Genomic DNA, 24,279 nt, shown 5'->3' with positions numbered 1-24,279 from the left:
TTTCCTCAACCACTTCACCGATTTATGCTGAAAATCTAGAGAACTGACACAATGCTCTTTAACAACAAGGTTATGTCTATCAAAATTTATCAGAAAAGCAGGGCTACCACACTGTGGTAAGGAAATGAACACAATGTTTTCTTTATCATAAAACATATTGCATTCAATAATTGCCAATTTCTTTCTTCTAATTCCACACATATTGGGGCATGGAAAATTTGGCATGGGGAGGCTTTTAAGGAGGAAATTGCATCTTAAATTTTTTAATATATTTCCATAACTTCTAAGCTTTTCAAGAGTTCCTGATGAATTAGAGGATCTCAATCCTGAGAGCTGAATTTAAATGACCATAAAAGGACTTAAATTTCAGATGATGGGTGCTCAGCTATTCTGAAATTCAGGCGTTATTACAATGTTTCCAGTTAAGCACCCAAAGTCATTAGTCACTTCTGAAAACCTTGGCATAGAGTAAAAGAGAAAATCTCCAACTGAGCTAACATCCTTCATGTAGAGACTCATAAAACAAAAACTAGAAAAAATGTCCTAAAGCCCATGAGTGAGTCAATCTCATTCATTGTGACTGTGGTAAGCTGTAAATTATTTTTATTTAATAATAGCTAATACCTGGCTTTTGTACAGCTGCTTGCTTCTATTTTTTTTATCAGTTGGCTATAAACATATTATAATCTTTAAATGCAGCATCATGGAGCCATTAGTACAAGAATTTAGTCAGTGTAGACAGACCATCATAGCAAAAGAATCCAGCTAAACAAAATATACACCAAAGTATTTGCTCCTTAGAAGACAATGGGAAATTTTAAGCAGGCAAAAATTCCAATGCCTTTCTCACATATTATTCTTGAGAACACATTTCTCAGTCAGATCAAAGTCAGTTGTGTTAATATTTCTTTCTCTGGTTTCTTTTGGCTCCTCCTACAAAGGAGGCTGTATTGCAGATCCCAGCTTCACGTTTCCTATCCTGTCCTCCAGCCCAGAAGGCAGGAGGTGCACCAGAATTGCACAGAGCCTCCCAGGACTGCTTGCACAGCAATTGTTTAGGCATTAGCCCAAGGCTGTACCTGAAACAGTCTCCTGGCCCATAAGCCCCAGCAACTCAACAGTCAAGAGGCCAAAATCATCCTCAGCACTGCCCTCAGCCTGGGGCATTTAAATATCCCAGGGTGTTTCCTGGGAACAGAAGTTTGACTGCAGGCACAGACTCATTCAGGAGGTGACAGCTTCACATCCCTGCTGGCCAGGCTATTTCTACCATAGAGCAACCACTGCCAGCCCAGCTATCACCTCCTGATGGCCAAGCAGGGAGCTCTGCACAGGTGGGCCTTGCTCTTTCAAACTTACAGGTTTCTCCTTGCACCATCAGCCAGCACCACTGCTGGGCAGAGACCAGAGAAGCCAAAGATGTGGTGGTTGCCCAAGCAGCCACATTTCATCCAGCGTAACAGGTCTGTGCCAGACCCATCACCCTGGGACTTAGAGAAGACCCAAACTGAGCCTGAGCTGGACTGAGCTCTACTTCTCTTAACAGAACACTTTTGCTGTCTGGGGCCCAATTTCCTGAATGCTCTTACACAGGGTTGAAAGTATGTAGGAAGCCAGGCTGGAGCTGCAAATGGAGCATCACCTGGCTCCTGTATGAAGGTCTCATAAAGGTCACTTTGTACGTATTGCTGTAAAGTGATGCTCTGCCATGTCTCTGCACAAACCCATCATTTCTCCCAGCTAAGACTGGCTGTTGGAGTGGGCAGGCTGAGGGTTGATTTAGGTGTGGCAGCTCCATCAGTTTTCAAGGGGTTGGTAAATAAAATAAGTCCTTGTGAAATCTTTGCAGCTGGGGCCACAAGCAGCTGTTGTTTGGTTCCTGTCACAACCCACAGCAGAGCCTCCTGACAGCAGAGAAGCAGATGAGCACATTGGAGGGATCAAGCCCTACACATCCCTGTCTCATGTCCTTCTGAAGTAGAAACAGGTCCTGATACTTGCACACAAAACAGGCAGATCATGAGGAAAGTAGGGATGAAATACATAGGAAGAGAGCTGAATTTGACATGCTAAAGAGGTGGATGAAAAAGAGAGAAATACATAATAGGCACCTAGCCACCCAAAACACCCAAAGGCAAATGTCCTGGATGGATGCAGTCAATACATTTTTCTGGGTATTTTGCTTTCTAGCCCAGTCTTAGAAACCTGTGGTTATGTATTAATTTTATGCATTCATTCAGCAGTCAAACCAACCCTCTGTCTCATTTTTACCTAGTTTTAGAAGTTAGCATTTTATTTGGTTTGCAAATAAGATTTCCTTTTAAAGTAAAATGACTCCAGATAAGAAACCCCAAGTCAACAGCTGACAAATTGTCACATAAAAACTTTATAAAACATTTTAAAGAGTTAAGGACTAAAATATATATTTGTAGTGCCCATCATGAGAATAAATATTACTTTTTAATCCCCGATTGCAAAATATGAAATAGTCACATACAACAAAATATTTCATTAAAAAAGGAACAAAAAATTATTACTCTCATCCTGAAAATAGGAAGACTTTATGTGAATTATGTGCTTACACCTCTTGAATTTAATAAATCTTTGCTTATCACTATGGAAGGTCATGCATGAGGTTATTACTCATACATACCAATCAGTTTCACAGGTAAATCAGTAGGAAGTTAATTTGACCAGACATGTGAAAATTTCCACAATTTCTTAAGTAGGAATTGCAATCAAAGCATTATTTTCAGCAATGGTTAGTGCTGTTATCTGCAGCATTCCCCACCAAATGCTCTCTCTTGAAGGCAATGCTTAGAAATTCTCACTAGCCAAAATTCTACCTCCCTGTTTGTCATGGGGACATTTTGGTAATGTTATCCCTGTGTCAACACTCATCTTCTTGCATTTTAATGAACAGTGTGAGCCCTTCTGATTTGCATAATAGCCAGTGGTTTCAAATCCTGCCAGAGCTAACACCTTATTATTCTCTTTCATGAGAGTACCTGGGTAGCAGTGACCTGGACGCCTCACTGTTGCCATTATTCAGTGGATGTCACAAGTGCTCAGAGCTTCTGAACAGCAGCCTGCATTTAATAGGTAGCTAAAAATACACAGGCACAGGCTTGCTTATAAGCCAGAGCCCTTTAGCCTCCCACCCTGCCTACACGCCGGCGTCTCCAGCTATTGCATTTTCTCCTTGGCAATAGGGCTTTGGAAGTGCTCTGATATAAAACTGCTTCTCTGTCACTTAGCAACCTTTGCCATGGTCCCTAAATGAACTCTTTTATCAAGGAATTCATGTAAGTTTGGAATTTATAACCAAATCAGAGGGTTTTTCCTCTGTCACCAGGTAATTAAAGCATAATAATTAAAGTTTAAAATAGACCTCTGAGGGCTTTTTCTCTGTGATAGAAATAGAAATTAGGAAAAACTGATCTAAAGTTCTGCTGTGAGTTACTGAGATTGCATTTACCTAGCTTTTAACCTTTTGCCTGCTTGCTGTGAGAGGACACTGCTGAGTTGGGATGCTTGCTGGCCACAATTACCTTGGACATTGTCCCTTGCTTGAGCTTCCATCAAATCTTTGCTATATTTGAAGTTTAGTACAGTAAGAACAACTTTTGTGGGAGATATGATTGCTTCCTAACTTATTGATGTAAGTGTATCTTTTATGTCGGATAAATGTCAGCATTATGGTTTATTCCCCTTTTTCATATAAATTATAATAATAATAAAGTATTCTCAAGGGTACATGAGAAAATTTAGAGCAGTATTACTTCTTCAGGTTTAACAACACACCCTTGGGCCGGGCAGTAATATTTTTTGCATATATCAAGCCAGTGACTATTTCAAACTACAGCCTAGTAGCCCTGACTGGCTGGAAATGGCTCATCTGCTGAGCAGATTGTAGGTGACAGACATCTCTTTGCACCTCTTGGCACTCTCCACCAGCAACCAGCCCACCCTTGGCTGCCTCTCCCTTGGCTGAGGCAGACAGCTCAGGTTGCAGAGAGAAACTGAGGCAGGGATGCATTTGGGTGGGGATAGCTATTCTGTGGGCTTGCCAGCAAGGAGGGCCTCGAGGGCACCATGGATGCTGTGCCAACAACCCAGGACTTTGGTGCTCAGGTCCTCCAGCAAAGGTCAGGATGTAGCTGTGGCTGGAAGCCAGGAGCTGGCAAAGCCAGGAGCTGGCAAATCCAGCAGTGATGGTCCCAGTCCTGCTCAGCCCTCTGCAGAGAAGGGTCCCCACCCTGGCTGAGAACTGCCCTGGCAGGCACTGAGCAGGAGACACAGGTGTGCCAGGCTCTTGGAGGGATTTTTTTCCCACAAGACAGCACTAAAGGAGGAAACAAGAAGCGGCCTCTTTCATGGCTGAGATTCACTCTGGAGAGCTGCTTCTTGCCTGCCACTGCTGTGTTGCAACACAGGAAATTTGCTTCTGCTAACACCTGGTGTTGTTTCAAGCAGCCAGATGGTCCTAACCTCAGTCTCCGGTAATTGATGGCCTACTTGTCTAACCCTGTAACTATCTCTCGCTTTAGACACAGATGCTGCATCTCTCTAAACACAGTTCCACATTAAAACATCCTACCTTCCTGTTTCACGTATCAATCAATGCAGTAATTCTTACAGAAACCAGCAATGGCCTGTGTAAACGAGGAGACAGTGGGTGTAAGCAAGCAGAGATAAAATTATGCAGGCTTAAATTACAAACTGGATGTGTGGTTTGAAGGATTTAGACTCGCATTGCAAAATTAGCTGGGACATACCCAGCGAGCAAACAGACATCAGGCAGTGACCCCAAGAGCAGATGTTAGCTCACACAGGGCAGGATGCCCTGGTATGCACTGCTCTCTGTTACAGTGACTAATGCTAATTTGGTGCTTCTCTGCACCAGCCTCACCCACTGCCTGTTTCTAGAAAATCCGAATAGCCTAATACTTGGAATATGTTTTTTTCTGGATTCTTCTGGTAGAAAGTTGTCTTCTTCTAGTTAGGCTCTACTTGTAGGTGGTCTCTTACTACAGGGATGATGATGAAGCATCCTAAAGGCTACCACAGTACCTGAAGGCATTAGCCTTCATGAGTTTGAAGGCCAGAAGCTTTTACTTGACAGATTAGGATCCACCCTGAGCTCCCTGCTTCCTCTCAGTCCTTGTTCTGAACAAACTGAAGGCTGACACCTGGGACCCTGACAACAGACTCAGGAAATGAAAGCTGAAGTTACTGAAGTTACCAAGATGTTCAGTTTCCTGATATTAAATGGAGACAGTATTCTTCCATCTCTCTTGGTCAGCAGGAATAAAACTTGACTGTCAGGTATGCAGAAGCTCAGCCACTGGTGGTTCAAATACCTTTCTTGCATGATCCCTCAGTTTCATATCACAGCATCTCCAGACATTAATGCTTTGATTTCAGGGCATGCTTGGGACAGAAGAGCTGCCATCATTCTTCTCCTTCTGCATGGAGACATAAGGCACAGAGCACAGGGAAGGACTCATCCAGTCAAGACAAGATTTCTGTGCCAGGGCATAGACTAGATCCAATTCCTTACTTGGGACCAAGTTTTTGCATTTCTATGAGTCCCTGCATTTTAGGCAGGTGTTTTTGATCCTGCAGTTTCTTTACATGTGGTATATTACCATTCAGGTTCTCATCTGAATGCGGTTATCCCATGCTCTCAAGTTCACTGAGAGACACCATGCATGTCACTTTATAAGGTCTGCCTTACAATTATATGATGATTACTGTAAGAATAAAGAGGTCAAGTACAGAATTGGGATGAACATAGTAAAATCGAGGTTACAGTTTCATGAGACTTAGACAAAAGCATAAGGTTCTGCTTCTCTCTGAGCCCATTTAACTCCCTAGTGCAGAACAAAACCACCCCAGGAGTACAGAGAGGGGGTGGGGTGGAGAATCAGGAGGAACAAACAGGGAACATGACTTTTTCCTTTAGGCAGTAAAAAACCCCAGTAGGTCAGATCAGCCACCCATGAAACCACAGCCTTGCTTTACAGGAATTTACTAGGTCAAAAGAAATGGAAGTGATTCCACACCAATGATGTGCAGAAGAACAGTCCAGAGCAAGAGAAGAAATGAGCTTTGCAGAGAGATGCAATACCTTGCAGGCTCTCAGTTGTACAGAGTGCATGAGAAAGCAATGTGTGAGTGAACAGCTGAACTGCTCCCTAAGTCACTGTAACTCCATACAATCTGTTACTGACACAAAACAATGTCTCCAAAACCACCCCACCCCATCATACTCTGAGAAATAAAGACATGGGTCTTGTTTTTCCATTCACACAATACATGGATCAGAAGAAGCCCACAATATAGGGCACTGCATTTTTTCACAATTTCTGGATCCCTAGAGGAAAGGACTATGATAATATTAAGTCTTCCTTTTTCTTTTCCTCTCAGTGCATTCCCAACAAAGCTGCTTCACTTTCTGAGCCTCACAATGTTTCCTTCCAACTCTTGTCTCTGCCAGCTTGAACTTGACAACTCAGAGGGGTAACTAGAAGGTCACATTTTAAGCATGATCAGTTGAATTTGTGCTTTCCCAAAGTACTTATTTGCTCTCAGGTATGATTTTTTTTTTTTGTACACACTTCATTTTCCACACTTCATCTCTAAGAAACCTGTGCTAGCAAAGCTTTTAGATTTTTCTGGCCTTGTTGCAGAACTGCAGCTTCCCTAACACACATTAATATTGCACAAACTCCCAGCAGACAGAGGTGAAAGGAGATCAGGACCAGAGATTACCTCCTCTTGAGACCAAACTGAGTGACAGATGAAGCTCCTCCTCAAGCCATAGCAAGAGCCCAGCTCATCTCAAAGCCTCTGGAAAGAGAGGTCCCAGAGGTCATTACCCAGTCAGCTGGGACATGCATGGGGAAAGGAACCCAAGCCCCAGACCTGGCTCTTCCCAGATACAGCATGGACACATCAGCAGTGTCAGGGCACAAGTCCCAGCCCTGGCACACAGTTGCCTGTCCAGTCTGCTGACAGCAAGGTCTCCTGTGACCTCAGCTAGGGCACTCAGCGTTCATCCAGGTGAGGTGTGAGCACAGCCCGAGGGTCAGCAGAGACCAGCAGTCACCCTGTGTGCAGGCAGGCAGCTGGACACCGGCCAGGCGAGCCCGTTGGTGTGGGCACCTAAAACAATCCCTGCCCTTTGCTGGGCAGCAGTTTTTCTGCACAGACATAGCCACTGAGTCTGAAATATAAATAGTTGTATCTAGCAATGGGGAATGGAAACTGTCCTGGTCATTGGTTTTGATGTATTTATGGCTGTTTTTAACGTAAATCTAAGTTTTCAGTGCTAACGGTCCAAGCCTGCTGAGGAGTCTCTCCTTCCGCCACCATATTTTTGGCAAAAGACAAAAACAAATACATTTACATCTCCTAACTCTTTGCCTCCAGTATGCTAAAGGGATGAGAGGGATCTTGAATCGGATGTAAATCGGTAGCACTCACTATTCACACTTCAGATTGCAATCATAGCTGTGCATATCTGAGCAGCCATCCAGATGCTAATGGAGCTGATCCTGTGTCAGTAAGATTAGAGAAAGGCCTCCACTGTTGAATTTTTGGATATTTATTGGCTATAAATCAGAGGGCCAACACATATTGATATACCAGGGAAATTATCTTTCTTTGCCCGTGTTAACACTAATGTTCTAAGATAAAGCTGTTATTTTAAAACACGACTTATTTTCACTTTGTACTAGTGTTTTTAACTGTCCTGAAAAGAAGGATGTTTATACAATTTCGCAAAGAAACATGAACTGTTCTTCTCCATTTACATTTCTTTGTTCCAAAATGTATTCCTCTTGTTGAGATTCCAGCAGACAAGGAAAGCAGACACAGCGGTTACTTTCCAACGTGAAACTTAAAACCACAATCTCCCGCTCAGAAAACACAGAATGAGTCACAGGAAGGGGCCACTTGCTTGCAAAACTCATTAAAAGCAAGGCAAGGCAAAATGGATTTCCTGTATCAATAAATAGATTGCTGGCAGTAGGCAGAACACCTGACAGTGCTGGAGGCTAAAAATTAGTCCAAGGGTGACCATTAGTAAAGCCAGATCAATTCTTCAGCTTGGAAACTGTATCTCACCAGTACACAGTTTTCTTGGAATTAGTTGGTTTAATCCAGCAAAGTGCTTAAGAATATGCACAAGTTTTGGCTCAGGGAGGGATGAGTTAATCAAATGGTAAAATAGGCTCAAAAATGATGATGTCTGTATTTATTCACTGAAGCAAGCCATATTAAGAGGATGCACGCATGGTACCACCAAGGTGCATATATTGCAGGTGAAAGCTTTGTTTCCCAAGTTCATGAAATAATAAAGAAGCCCTAGTCCTTACATAAGCTTAAAATTTAGCTGTAATTGCAACTTTGTTTTGCTGTTAGCAGTACTCCTTGGACACTTGGGCATAGAATTCCTTTTGTTTAATGTTATTCTCCTCTGTTTGGCAAATGCAGCCAAAATGGTCTTCTCACCTCTTCTGTTCAGCAGAGACACACAGGATGTCAGCAGCGCTGCTTAGGGAGCACAAGGCAGAGCTCAGAGCCTGACCCAGCACCACCCAGGGTCAGCACAGGGGTACGAGCAAGAAGGTGCTTTTTGGCCACTTGTTCTGGTTTTGTTCCCTTTCTCTAGTTCCCCCAGAAGAAAACTTACTTCTCATTTTACCTTTATTTTTCTCCCTCACTTCCCAATGGCTGGAAAGGTCTTGATGAAGGTCTCTTCCCAAAGCATCCAACAGCTGTAATTCCTCAGCACCGTGGCGTTCCTCAGAGGCAGTCCCTTGGCTCCCATTTACAAGTAGCCCTTTGACTTCGTATCTCCAACATGCTACTGAACAGAATGAGTGGCTATATTTTACTGCAAGCAAAAGAGTGAGGACTACCTAAGGTCATGGCACCATGAGTACATTCCCCTCACCACCATACTCTGCTGGACTTTTACGAAAAGAAAGAAAAAATAAACACACAGAAAAACCCACTAAGGAAAACCTTCAGACTTTACCTTTACATGCATTTACAGAAAAGCTGAAAGTTATATTAATTATATTTTTAGGCAGTAGCCCTTAACATCAACCATCTTCTGTCTCATGCAATGAACTGTCCTGAGGTACTTGATGGCAGATGTAATGCATATTGAATTAAGACTATCTATTTATAAGGCTGAAAATGCAGTATTCAGGAAATATTCCCTACTTTCCCCATGGCATCAAAAAATCCCTGTAACAACAACTTGATGGTCTTTGGTCCTAGGGTGCTTCCTTCCTCAGACTGTTGTATCTCTAGTGTTAACGGGATATTCCAGGAGCAATGAGTATGTCCTTATAAAGTTTGGTTTGCTGATGCAAAAGCACCATTTCTCCAACTTTTAATTAAAAGGGCACCTTCATTTCAAAGTCTGTCTCCAAAGCTCCAGGGTAAATGTTTATACAAGGCAGAGACATACAGAAAATAGAGAAGACTGAAGAAGCACTGACTGCACACTGCCCAAATAGGGCTGCTCTTGTATTTTTAACAGAGAACTTGAGATGCCGCAGAGCCTTATCAACCCCAAACATCTTTGTTTTCATACCAGCACGCACAAGCCTGGCAGTATCACTGCACTGCAGTGAGTCTGCTCAGCAAACCTGGCAGTGGGAGCTAAAGGCAGCACTGTTTTCTCAGGGACAGGAGGAAAAAAAGAGTATTGGCTTTTCCCCAGCAGGATGGCCAATGTCAAAGAAGAGGAGACCCAAAAAACAGGCTATCTGGTCTCATTGCCATGAATGACAACATCCCCATTCAAAACAGATCGCTAGTTTTTGCTTAGGTCACACAAAGAACTAGACCAAAGGAAGATTCAAAAATTCTGGGGTGGGGTAGGATTCCTGGCTGCTCCAATCTGCTCCAGTTTCTGTCTGGTTGCTCTTGGCTCCAAGGTGCTGTTCCCATATCCCAAAACAGCCAGAGCCCAGATCCTGGCCCCGTTTCCCTCAGAAAACTCTTTCAGTTTTAAAAGGCTCTGGGCAAAAAACTGCAGCCAAACAGCAAAAATAATGCAAGTTACACTGGATAGCCCCAATAAGAACCTGGCAATGGAGACTGGAGATACAAAAGGCACACCAGACAGGTTCAGCAGTTTTGCAAAACCACTCTGCCATTATCAAAGAATACAGAAAAAATAGGAAAGTCAGGAAAAAATTTATTTTTGCCTTTATTACAATATATATTTCTACCCTTGTTGCATACAGCAGATCAAAATGAGGTGTTAAAATTGTTTTCATCACTGCAGTAGCACATACATATACAGAGTAAATACTGTATATAAATAGGCTTTTAAATAATAACAAACCATATCTACAAATAAAAAATACCCAATACCTCTTTCTCCTCCCTCCCCAAACTACAGGAGTAACATTTTATCTTCAGCGTAACTAATGCCACAAGTACAGCATTCTTTCCCTCCTATGACACAGCTAGAGTGGTGTGGTCATCAGTTTCAAGAAAATAAACATTAGTCACTCCTCACTGCTGCATATTCTAGTTTCTGTGTATTGCATTAATAGAATATACTGTGATTTAATGTGTTTGCATACTTATCTTAACAGATTCTTTCTGTAACAAAAACCAGCATTACACTGCAAGCAAGGTTGATTTTTTTTCTTTCACAGAAAGAGTAGCAATTTGTTAAACGATCCCTTTTTGTTCTACATGAATTACCAAAGCAGTTTAAATATTATGCTAAAATTAATCAGCTACCAAATCAAAATGTCTTATACTTTCTGGAAAAGTATGGTGATGTTTCTAGCACGTCAAACCCTTGATTTTCATATAAATGTCTTTTTTGGGAGTAAATTTGACAAAAGTTATAGAAACACACATTCCTGACACTGTTCAGCTACACTTCAACTTTTGGATACAAAGGGGGATACAGCAAGTCAGTAGTGAAGTGCTGAATGTCTCAGAATCACAGAAATGTTGGTCAGAAGGGACCCCTGGAGGTCATGCAGTCCAACTTCAGCCTTGAAGAAGATGCTTACCAACACTAGATCAAGTCAGCCATAACCCTGTTGAACTAAGCCTTAAAAAACTCTGGGACAGACTCTGCAGCACCTCAGGGTCACCTGTACCAGCACTGCACTATGGCCACAATATGACAGGATTAAAACAGCTCCTCATCCCCACGACCATTTGGTTTTAAATACTAAAGGCAACAGACAATTCAGGGTTGCCTATTTATTAAGTTATAAATAAATATATCACAGGCTTTAATTGTGGACAACTTTCAGGGACCATCTTTTCTGGTGGGAGTTGCTGTGTGTAGTATCTTGGGAAAAATAGATTTTAGCTACTGTTAAGGATAAAAACCACAAAACCGACAGCCTCTCACTGAAGAGAAGGGTTGGTTTTATTTTATCTTGCATAATAAATGGATGGAAATAGGCCTTTACCAAAACTGAATTTAAATAGGATGCAGCTAGTACATTCATCCATTTATTCAATCATTCATGAGTATTAATAGATAATTAAAGGAAAGTGTGGTTATATTTAGAGATGCAACCATCTCATTTTGGCAATCTGCAATCCCCACTGATTGTCTTTCAGGAAATCCACCCTATATTTCCTACATCTTTAAGTAAAAAGATATTTGCATTTCCTTTAAACTTTCAAGAGAACACAATTGGTCTGGGTTGTCAAACACTCATTTTTTCCTCTTTGTGTCTAATCCTGGTTTGTCCAAAGTGGACATTCACTTTGCCTGAAGCAGCAATGTTTGTGTGAAAGGAAGACTTAGGGAGAGCTCTCCACTGCACACTGCAGCTGTGTAAAGGATTGCACTTATTTTCATTACTATTGAAGGCACAGAGAAATGATCAATTGGCCCACTAACATCCCAGATAAAGTCTTCAGTGGTAAAACTTAGAAAACCTCCACCATAGAGTTACCATCCTATCTACATTGCTATCACTCCTGACATGCAAAATGAGAATTTGCTGTTACAGAACAAATGTGGTAACAGAGCAGCCATTTCCAAATTTCTGGGTGCTAACCAACCATAATCACATCTTAAGATTTCTCCTGGACCACTCTGCCTTCCTGTTATTAAACTCTTAAGTGAAAACACTACAAAGCAGCTGCAAAACATGTACAATAGCCTCATATCACAAGCTGGCAGAGAACACAGCTTGTGAACCACCTGTGTAGCCATCCTGAAATACAATGTACATAGAATCCCATGATGCCATTCTCAGTGTTTCAGTGAAAAATTAGACTTCTCAATGTATTTCAAAAGGAAAGTTCCTAGCTACAACACATTTGAAATCATTTGGCATGTGGGCACTTGGAGTCCATATTTTAAGTTCCACACTGTGTAAAGGCAGACCATTTGGAAAATGTTATCAACTGATCCACAGTATTGCTTTTAGCACACACAGTTCAGTCTTAAGGCTGTCAAAAGCAATATCTACAGCTTGTGTCTGGATAAATAAGGAAAAAAAAAAAAGAGAAGATTTCATTACCTTAAAGGAGAGTAAATTGCACTAAAAGTATCCATTCTTTATGATACAAAACAAAGCAAAAAAATCCATACAGTAAAAACCTGAGATGCATCATTCAACAGCGTCTAAATTCACATTTTAACCAAAATAATATTTCAAACAAAACTATTCTATTTTGATAAAATCCTCACTGTTTTTGGCTCAGTAACAAATCTTCAACCTCAGCTGTGTGTGTGAAAGATGCATTTACTGAAAAACACCCACTTCAGTAAGGTGGGCACTATACACAGTAGCCTGTATCTTCCACTTGTACACTCTGATCCAAAAATTAAAGCATAATACTTCTCAAACTAAGAAAGACTGGAAGAATCTGGCCATCCTATATCCTTTACTTTCTATTTAGATTACACTAATTTATTTCCTCAGAAATGTCCCATGTCAAAACAGGCTGCAATAAATCAAACACAGCTCAATTGGTTTTGACAGCTGCACTGATTTACATCTGCTGAGGATCTAGACCAGTAATTAAACAAACAGTTGTTGGTCAAGCAAGGGGAGAGGGGAAGAATCATTTTCTCCTTCAGAAAGAAGAATTTTGATACATGGATTGCAATCCCTGTCCGTGTCACCAGACACTGTCAGGAATGGTGAGCACCTTCAGTTCCCTTACTGGCAACGGGTTCTGATGGGATGAAAGATGGCTTCAGCGATGCAGAACAGGCATGGAACCACTTTACAACCTTATGGCATGTTTAACTGCAACTCCAACATCACTTTTAATTGATCTTATATAATGGAAGTGCATGGCAAAATCCGAGGAGCAGGGAGAAGATCTAGAAATGCAACTCCTATTCCTAGCAAGACTCCTCTTGTCCAGAAACCTGGCTAAGCATGAAAAAGCATTCCTACGTTTGCTCACAACAAACGAACACAATGCTCACAACTCCACAGATTCCAACTGAACCGTCAACAGCAGAAGCCAAGTGGTGTCCTTTCAACACAAGCCAACCCATTTCTTTGAGGTGACACCAACAATTTGGAGCTGGGGTTAAGATGAGGCTGGATGTACATCCTGAGTTTCAAACGGCGGCAGAGGTTCTCTCCAGTAGGTGAACTGGCTGTAGGTATCAGAACAGGGGAAGTCTGAAGAATGGCTTCTTTTCAGCAAAGGGAAAATGTGATCTACCACTTCACAGAGTCTGACATAGCTGGAAAATAAAAAAATAAAAAGAATGCTGAACCATTTCAGATCATCTTATTTTGAACTTTTTTAAGTCCCCAGTCACTAAGGAATGACTGCTCTTACAGACAAGGTGGACAAGTCACCCTCCTCAAAAGAATAAAACTAAACTTAATTTTCGTGCCCAGCCTCCAGAAAGGATTCACAGTTAGGATAAGAAATTCATTCTAATCCATTCATGCTAACAAATGCTACTTACCTAGTGAGAAGCAGATGCCATTTTATACCCAGATCATCTGCTAAAATATTAAAGTTCCACATTCTGCTTCTCCATTTCTGTCCAGCTTAGCTCAAGCAGCTCCCTGCTCAACTGATTATTTCTATTTTATACACAAATGGCTCCCCTTCAATTAAGGACACTTAACATTACCAAAGGCCATTCCAGTGTTAGGGGTTACCAGTGCCTAAGCATCTTGCTGGAAGAACTCGACCCTCTCTTCAGATTTTATTTTCTGGCTCTCCTACATAGGATATCCAGGAAAAGGAAATTTTGAAAAGGCCAGGAAAACGTAGATGGCGTCAGCAAACTAGCGAGTCTCATTTTTATGCAGACTAAATCACCCACTTTTAAATCCTTTACATGATGAGAGTAGATGGAATATATTATACTAAATACAAAAATTTTCTTTTTGTCTATTAAACTGAAGTGGAAAGTCTGTATTTTATTCTAAATCTTTTTTGTTTCATTTGAAGTATCCTAAGGAATCTTAAATTACTAAAATCAATTGGATCTTTGGGCAACTTGAGCAATAAGTTAGCTCAGCAAATTAATTTAGTCCATAAAGTGTTAGGGATAAGGGATTACTTACGATGAGATATTTGTCTTTGCATGCTCTTGTATAAGTTCTCCTTTGGGATTAACAGTAAATATCCTGTTTAAAGAAACCCCCACTTGTTTGTATGAATAAACATCCTAAAAATAAAATAAAATAAGAAGAATTATGATTCTGCCTTTGCAAAATCATGTGTAATCTTGCCGGAATATATTGCACAAAAGAACATATTTACAAAGAATTGGTACTAAATTTACATGTTATTGCGCACCTGAAATTCTTCATTATGCTCCATATGAGGTCAATCTAATGAAGTGCTCATGAAACAGATAATTTGCTGCTTGGTAAGAAGTTTGTCACTTCACTTCAAACTGTTAATCAAAATTATGTTGATTTTTTCAGTAACTTCCCTTGACACAACAATAACATTCAGTAAAAAATTATTGGTATTTGGTGCAAAAGCATTAGCACCTTCATTTCAGAGAATATTTCATTTTGTGTGTGTGTTGTACAAAGTATGTTACAACAGTGTACAGAGGTTAAATTGTAACTGACACATAAAACAGGAATTCTTTTTTAAGGACAAGGTCACAAAATTCACAACAAATAAGTCTACACTAAAACCCATCAGTTAGCTCCTGAGTTCAGATTTGTGCCATATCCATTTGCCATACTCCATGTCAGAGCAAGGGGAAAAGAAGGGAAAGCAAGAAATATATGCCAAAACAGCAGCAATGAGCCCCAGCAGGTAATGCAGATACAACCATTGGAAGTACAACTAGAAGTAAGAATTAAGAATGTCTTCTAAGAAACAACACAAAGTTTATTTTTATATCTACATTGTAAAGACTGTTAAAAAAAATTTAAGTAACTGAACAGAAGTGAACGGCAGTCACTGCAAGAACTCAGCATCATGGCAGTCCACACATTGTCTACACCTATAACATCTGTTGTGTATGGAAATATCCCTGAGTTTGTTCTTGGAAAAACCAAACCAAACAAAAAAAAACCCAAAAAACAAAACAAAACAAAAAAACAAAACAAAAAAAACCCCACAAACCCCAAAACAAACAAAAAACCCAAAAAAAACACCAACCCCCCCAAAAAAACCACCAAAAAAATCTCATAACAAAACAAAAAAACAAAAAAACAAAAAAAAAAAAACAACCAAACAAACAAAAGGTCAACAGAAAACCCAGAGCAGAAAATTGAGAAAGCTGTGATCCTGAGCTTCACAAAGCCAGTGGCACATCACACACCTGAAGCCTGCACTCTGGCAGCAAGCATGGGAGTGAGCTACCAGTAATTCCTTCAGAAATCATAACTTACTGTTTTACTTGAAATTTTATTAAAATAAAATCATTATTTTAACGCATATTTGCCTGAGGTTCAAAAAAATGGAACTAGAGGTAGTTATCGTCCACAATACAACAGCACAGAAGTTTTTAAATGGTTATTTCAGAATCATATGTTTAAAGGTGCCTTGATAATGGAAATTAAGCTGCATATAACCATTCTATATAGATTGCAATGGGAGGGTGAGGACCTCTGTCACCTCTGACATAATGTTTTTAAAGAAGTGATATTCACATGCCAGGGTCCCCAGCTCAGCCCAAGCCCGTGACACTGTTTCCTTTTGCAGATGTATAATAGTATTCTTTGGCCCAGGGCAGGAGCAGGAGCTGTCTGCAGCCCAAATACCCAGCCTGCCAGTGGGTGACAGAGATCTGTTTTCCCTTTTCCATGTCAAATATATCACTTTCCATACAAAGCAGAACCTTTTGACTTCAATGGGACATTCAAGATCTTTTGAGTGAACTTAAGAGTTTGAAGTGTAAGGTCCACCAATATAACCTGCAATATTTTCTGTCTGCCCACAGGTATCTCCCTGACACTGTATCTGTGTGGATTAAAATGAGATCAGTGTTGCCACACAAACTGAACTGCTAATTTATGCAGATACAGTTTGCTGCTCTTCCATCTCTGAATCCTACATCATGGTACTTTTGAGGAAGAACCTCAATATTTTCTTTTGTACAGGGCCTAATAAATTCTTCTTAATTCTCATTTAAAGCTTCTAGGTTCTAATACAACAAAACCATGAAATAACACCAACTTTTCTGTTCTCTGCAATAGAAATAAAGTCAGCTATTACTTACAGCAGGTCTGTTTCCAAAAGCAGCATAAAAGGGTTCTGTGTTGGGATAAAACAAATTTTTGATGTCTGTCAAACACTGAACTTTAAATTTTTCTGGCTTCTTTTCTATGACCTCCCTGAAATGATAGAAAAGGGGAGCTGAATAAGTACATGTGAAATACACCACAAACAATTTTATTTTCTTTATTCAAAATCTTCACCTAGTTAGATACTGCTGCATGGCATCCACCCTTCTCCAATAAATCTTCTTTTAGAAATCAGAGTGCCCATGAAGACAAAACAGTATTCCCAAGCTTACATAATGGGCACAGTAAATAAATCCTCTGAAACAAGCAAACTTCTATTGAAACCCACATTACAAAGATGGCTACTGAGCAAGGATGGTGGATTACAGAGAGTAGCTGCTAAATCAATCCTTATGAGGCATAAACTGTCATCAAGTAAACTGCCTCCTGAGAACTGCAGAATGATTCACAGATTATATTAGCCCTCACTGTTTATAGTGAGGGTTTTTTTAATATTATTTTTAAAAGGATTGCAATCACCATATGTGCTAGAAGCACCTCAGCCTGTTAAGATAGAATTACAGTCAGGTTCTTCACCACTGCTAATTAGCAAAAGTTAAGGAATAAAGGAATCTTCTATTTCTCTTCAGCTGCTCCTTACAGAATACAGAATTCATTAATGAACAGAGGAGTTATCTCATCTCTGGGCAAAAGCCCTTTCATAACAGCTTCTCTTGGCAAGAAGACTGAACAGGTGGCAAAGTCTGGAGTTCCCATAACATAGGAAGATGCCAGCATGACACAAAAGCACTTAAGAAGCTCAGAATCCAAGATCCTAGCATCAACACATATGTCAAGGAAGATGTGAAGAGTACAGAAGCTTCATAGGAGTAAAGCAGCCCTTTGGAACAGTAGATCTGTATATAAATCAATGTCTGAGAATGTGCAAAATATGAATAAAACCACCTTTCCTCAGTCTCACATGCACTTGATCTCAAACCTACAAGAATTATATAAATCTATGGATAACAATGAAGTAATTTATTGCCCACACACCTCAGCAGTTACAATAGTGTACACTGAAAGATGGGCATTCCTTTGTCTAAACAAGATACAAAAGGAGTATAATTTTAAATGTATTTCTAGATATGAGGAGCATAAGATAACAGTAACTACCCTTTCACTGCATTCATTACTTAATCAGTCTGAGAAGTGCACTGTAATACCTCCACAGTTTCTTATATTTAGAACATGACTGGCAAGACAGCCTGTAGCATGTCACTCAATCAGAAGAACATCTGAACAACCTTCCATTAAAAATTCTAATGAAATATATCCTGTCACAGCAGCTTTTAACAGCTTAAAATATTTTCAGTAATCACTTGACATGCTTCGCTGAATTAGGCAGAAGGTACAATATTCATAATCTGTGCTATTATTATTCACTCACTGCAGTTCAACACCTAGAAAAGATAACATTGTCCTCACAGAATCCCACAGTGCAGTCACGCATATACAAAGTTCATTTCATTTTCACACTGATTTCTTCAAAGCCCACCAAGAAATAATCGTCCACAAAAACATGTTTATGCCAACTGGATCACCTTACAGGTAAAGACAAGAGTGACTTCTATGAAAATATCCACATTTCTCCCACAGCTAAATATTAACACACCATGTTAGACACATGCAGTCACCAGGCAGTACCTATTAGTAAACAGTAAACACAGCTGTGCCTCAACAGACATCTAAGATATAAACTAAGCAAAAAATAGATATTAACTATCTACTGAATTTTGGTCTTTCTCTAACAAAATTTCTTCTTAATTAAATTTTGCACCCATATGTAAAAAAAACCAAAAAAACCCACCAAATATTTCAAGCACTCCCATTTAAAAAACCCGGTAATTCAGCCTCCACCAAGCTTGATGTTTCTTTCTGTGTAAAAGTGAAATTGCATTACCTGTGAAGAGCTGAGAATAGGCTGCTTGGACTCAGCAAAACTGGCCCCTGAGGCAGCACAGTTCCTCTTTCATTGACCCAGTGCAAGTATCCTCTGGTCATGCCTGCCATTCCAATAGCACGTGCTGAGCAGTACAAAAATTTATATCCATTTCTGTGAGCAGATATAAAAGAAGAAACTACTGTAAAAATAAAGTAGGTGTTTAGACATTAATTTTGTGGGTTTTTTAATAATTTTGTTACTTTTACATGAATCAAATCATGACTGTTAAATAGACTTACATTTGAAATAGACTTAATTTAAAAGGAGTAAAAACATTTATGCCAGAAAACTGGATCATTAAAACCCATCTAGCTTCACTGCTTTTAGTGATTACACCTAAAGAGGGCCCAGTTATCTCTGCTTCTCTCAGGACTTATGACTTCTTATGGTTTCCTATGCACCCCTGTGTGGTGGAAGCACTGTCCTTAGAATTAACTGAAATGACATTTGCGAAGAGCAAAACAAAATACTTGGCATAAAGCAGACAATGGCGCATCAGCCTTTGCTGCATTAAGAGTGTTGCATTCCTGAGTCTTGGGCCTCTGCAAAAAAAAGACCAGTCTATGTGCAGCAGTAATGTATTTTCTCAAACTGGAACAAATTTGAGCTTCAAAACACAGTATGAGAAGTAAGCTTTAACTTGACACTGAAATAAAAGTTTTGGCGTAAGACACATGTTGCCTTTGATTCTGCTCATGGTAGAACAGAGTCCTATCTGATATTAGTTCAACTCAATAGCAATTTACTTTCCAATTTCTATTAAAAAATTACTGATCATAAAATAAAGAAATACTGCATTCAGTGCACGCATGGTCATTACATCTAACTATTAAGCATTTTTATGGTGTTCAGCTGTAATATCTAGTCACTACATAATTAACTCAGTAATTTGAAAACCAACATGACTCAAATCTATTTTTCCCCCATGTTTATGATCATCAAAGCCCTAACAACTGATAATGCTGGCAGGCACAGAAATAACAGCTGCAATTAAAAAAATTAATTAACATTTTCACCAAATGTAATGCAGAGGTTATACACAGAATTCAGCATGTGAATTCCCAGGCTGTCCTGTCTTTTTTGTGAGCACGTATGTCTAATGCAGACAAGTGTCTCTGGCATAATTTAGATTCCATCATCCATAATTTATAATTCATCATCCACGTAAAACAAAAAGCAATATACGAACCTTAGCATAACCCTAGCACACAGAACAAATCAGATTAACTAAGAGGAGAGTGTCGATGTGTACCAAAGGCTCTTCAAACATTTATGGTAATTTCAATATATAAGAAAAGCTGATATTAATGCAAGAAAAGAAAACAGCAACCAGTAATCCTCCTTGTAAAAATTAAAATCAGATACTTCATCTGATCCCATTCAGACATCAGTTCATTTTTCCTCATTTCCTTTTTTTCTCTCAATGGGTAGTTACAAAAATCACCATCCTCTGTCCTTGATCTTCCAGTGTACACAACGGCTTGACTACATTACAGAATGCATCCAGGGAACCAATAGTACACCTGTACTTTTCCACTTTGCACTGACAGGCATTCCCAGACATCACCACACCTGAGCTGGTACCATCTAATTGCTTCTCTCCTGTTCATCAGAGGAAACACCCCCATTTTTTTCAAAATAAATTGCTCTAGGTCATACCTTGATATAATGTTAACACCACTAACTGACCTAAAGCACAGCTGATATACTGTTGCCTGGTATTTCTTCAAGAGCTAATGGGAATTTTTTTATTTTTCTAAACATGGTAAGATTCTAGGTATACTGAGCTACCTTTTGAAGATACCCATCTTTCTCCAGGGATTAGATTTTGCTTTTGATATCACAAAGCAGGTTTTGCTCTGGACATAATGCAGAAGATGTTCACACTGTGTAAGCATCATTGAAAGGACAATATATTGATGAAATCATCACCCTTATAGGTTAAGAGAAGCCTAGAGAAATTTTAATTTTTACACGCAAACAAATAAACACAAACAAGCCACAGAAGCATGAAGAGATTTACTGAATACTCACTGGCTCACTTTATGGTACAGCTTCGCAATCCCTTGGTGTGTCCAATCTTTGCCAAGAGTTGGCAAAATATGACCTAAAGTATCCGACCTGAATAAAGGAAAAACAATATAACTGAAGTGAAAAAAACCCAATACTTATAATAACAGTCAAGTCTAATACAAATCCCACTAACTTATTTGGCTAGCTGCAAATTTAAATAAGGTTTTCTGTAATGGTCTGATTGTCATCAGAAGAGAATTATTTTATTCCTCTTTTCTTGAGACAGACTGACATGCTCATCCTTGGCCATGTTGTTTTAATTACTCTTGTGCCCCAAGATGGATAAGCTTATGCAATATGGAAGTTACAGCACACAGGGCATCACTCAGTCCTCTAGGAGGCCACCAGTGCTAAGCATACTTTATGAGGTTTACATTAAATGTTTTCTAAATAAACCAATCCTACCCATAAGGGAAGGTTTATGGGAAATTGAAAGGATGAGGTAAGTCACATTCTAGCTTACTTCAAACTAACTTTTCCACATTAAGCCAGGAGTTGGTCAGGTATAAACTATTTTAAAATATTTATTCTGGCTTCAGTATGTTTCCCACTTTACATGAGAGAAAATTATTTACACTATAATAACAAACAGTGCAAATGAGCATCTTGCTTGACTAAGCATTGTACAGATACACAACAAGAAATTCACACCCTGAATAACTTGCATCTTAGAGGAAAAAATATTGGGCAGTGACTTAGGATGCATTTGCACTGGTATTGTAAGGTGAAGTGATTCAGTAACTCTGGGCAGATCAACAGCAGAGAGAACAGATCCCACTCACTTTAGTGAAGCTTAAGGAAACAAAGTGGGGAGAGATGTTAATTTACATTAGCACCAAATTAGAAGTTTGACATACAACGGATAAATCACAAGAAAGAAGAGAGTTCCAGTTTAAACCAAGTATTTTAATTTCTCCCCAATTGCTCTTGAAAATTAATTTTCATTGTTTGTTTTCCTAATTAGATATAGCTAAGTTTGATTTTGAAAGAAATTGATTTCAAAACAAATCTAAACATCTCACTTCAAAAGACAATCTTATATTTTTATTTTGTGCTTTCCCTATTCCACACACAATTGTTTTCCACAGTGTTAATTACACTAAATTAATCTAAATCAGCAAGTCAGTGAATAATTTCAGTCACTCCAAAATTGTAAATTTTACCTAAAGTATTGAAAGTACTTTTACCCAAAGTAATCTGAAACTTTCCATCACATTCTAATTCTGACATTGATCTGGATTCTGGTTTTCTAAATAATAATGCCTATCACAGGATCCCCGGGAATGCCATTTAAAACAAAATTCACATGTTTCTTCATTTTAATTACTACTTCATATTTAATTGCTCCTTTTAATTACTTACTTTGTAAGTGGGATGTAACAAAAAGGTCAGGATTTTGCAAAAGGTCCTCCAATACTGATGTAAATACTATCATGAAACACCACCAGGTGCCAAATAACGGGCATATATGGCATGTGTCTTTATTAAATTAAGAATTCAGCTAAAGATTCTTGTATTGTTTCAAAGCCAAATTAAAAAAGAAACACCAAAAAGCCCCCCCCCCCAAAAAAAAAGAAACAAAACATCCCAAAACACTGGAATATGAAGATTCTGTGATTAACATTCCCTGTTAATTACATTTTCCTTTAGACTAAAGGGCAACTTGTCCTCGCATATAAATCTCTCCCTGTTCATGAACTCACCGTGTGATTGTTCCATCAATGTCAGAAATAACAACTTTATCATCCCAATTCCATAGGTAAATGGTGCCTTCACAGCGGCAAGTGCCTTGATACTGGGTTGTTACACTAAAGGTCACATCATTGGGGCCATTCTTGAGCTTTAAGCTTTTCTGCAAGACATTATCAGCAAGATGATCAACAAACTGAGCATGTGAAACAGACGCAGTGCAAACACAAAGCCACAGATGATCACTGGGGTAGCTGGTGTGGATTTCTCCTCTCATAAAGGCAAACACATTTGTGGGATTGTCTTTGCCCAAAGACCAGAGTGTAGCTGGGGGGTAATGCAGAAAGATAGGGACACCCAGCGTGTGCCTCAAGGTGATTTAACCTTGGGAAAAATCTCTGGTGTTAGTTGTATGATGCAGGAAGCGAAGTAGCAGGAATGACATGAACTGATGATGAATGAAGTTTGTGAGGAGCAAGGAAAACATGACAATGACTCGAGCTGCGCCAGTGTCGTTGCCCAACAATCAAGTGTGCTGCTTCTTCTGTCCTCAGCACCCATCCTGATGGAATGGAACCCAAGTCATGGATCTGGAGGGGTGGAAGACGCCCATGAAATGGGAAAGTAATATGTATCTGTGAAGGGACAGGGGGTAGTAGTTAATGAAAATGTATGTTTGGTATAGAGATTGTTTAAGAATAGCTAAGTTGTATGTGTGGGTAAGAAAGGATTTCAAGAATAAGAAATAAATACAATGGAACAGTTAGAAGATATGACCATTATGTGGGAACTGAGTATGATACAAATTGTGTGGAGTAAGAGGTAGAAATTGCATTGGGTCTGGCTGAGCTGGAGTTCACTTCCCCACAGCAGCCCTCACAGCTCTGTGCTTTGCACTGGCAGCTGGGAAGGTGTTGGCAACACTGCAGTGTTTTGGCTACTGCTGAGCAGTGCTGGCACAGCATCAGCTCTGTCTCTCCAACATTGCCCCACACCAAGGGGCTGGGAGTGGGCAGGACCCTGGAGGGGACACAGCCAGGCCAGCTGACCCAAATTAACCAAGGGGGTATTCCATACCACAGGACATCAGCTCAGATATAAAGATTAAGGAAAAGGAACGGGGGTCATTTCTTATTTTACAATGTTTGCTTTCCAGAGCTGAAGCCCTGCTTTCTGGGAAGTGGCTGAACATCCCTCACTGGTGGGAAGTAGAGAATAAACTCGTTTTTCTCTTTGCTTATCCGCCTTATGTTCTCTCCCCTGTCCCACTGACAAGGGGAGTGATAGAGTGGCTTGTCTGGGCACCTGGCATCAAACCAGTCAACCCAGTTTGATCAAATGGAATTCTATTGCTTTCAGCACAGCTATTCTAAATAAGAACAACAGAAGCTTACTCTGAGTGATGTATATTAGGCTTTGATTTATAGAACAGAACAAAACAAATAAACAAAAAATTCTGTTTCACAATCGGGTATATTAAAAAAAAATAAAATCCCCAAATGTTCACATAAACAGTAACAAATGATGGCATAGGGACCATCTGTGGGAGTTTTCCATTCTGAAAGACAGATACATATGCAGAGAGAAATGTGAGTAACAAAAAACTCCATAAACTCTGATTAAGAGCTTTTCTACAGGGATTTGTGTTCCACAGTATTACACCTCTTTTGTACAATAACTGACCTCTCACACCAGATGAGCTATTATCTTTCAGCCTCCACTAAATATTCTTAACTGTCCCACTTTGCTGCCCTTCATTGTCTCCTGTGTCACTTAGTGACATGCAGGACAAGAGGCTACTGATTAGATTTTATT

The 24,279-nt window shown here is 39.7% G+C and overlaps 1 protein-coding gene across 6 annotated transcripts in view; it reads right to left on the bottom strand.

The window, feature by feature from the left end:
* Window positions 1-10,213: 10,213 nt before the first annotated feature.
* The window catches only part of LPIN1 (lipin 1), an 80,187-nt gene continuing 66,121 nt past the window's right edge, over window positions 10,214-24,279 (bottom strand). For 5 of the 6 annotated variants that reach the window (XM_085056868.1, XM_085056870.1, XM_085056869.1 and 2 more), the window contains 6 exons: window positions 22,479-22,627; window positions 20,737-20,823; window positions 18,661-18,813; window positions 16,694-16,808; window positions 14,571-14,674; window positions 10,214-13,729 (listed from right to left, as the gene is read on the bottom strand). In XM_085056868.1, the coding sequence (XP_084912994.1) occupies window positions 13,570-13,729; window positions 14,571-14,674; window positions 16,694-16,808; window positions 18,661-18,813; window positions 20,737-20,823; window positions 22,479-22,627 (768 nt within the window). In that variant the 3' untranslated portion in view covers window positions 10,214-13,569. Of the gene's footprint in view, window positions 13,730-14,570; window positions 14,675-16,693; window positions 16,809-18,660; window positions 18,842-20,736; window positions 20,824-22,478; window positions 22,628-24,279 lie in introns of those variants that run through there. The other variant, XM_085056873.1, reaches the window with a different exon arrangement.

Source organism: Lichenostomus cassidix, chromosome 3 (genome assembly GCF_008360975.1).
Source record: "Lichenostomus cassidix isolate B80296 chromosome 3, HeHo_3.0, whole genome shotgun sequence".
In the NCBI taxonomy this organism is placed as follows: domain Eukaryota; kingdom Metazoa; phylum Chordata; class Aves; order Passeriformes; family Meliphagidae; genus Lichenostomus; species Lichenostomus cassidix.
This window is presented reverse-complemented; position numbering and strand designations above follow the sequence as displayed.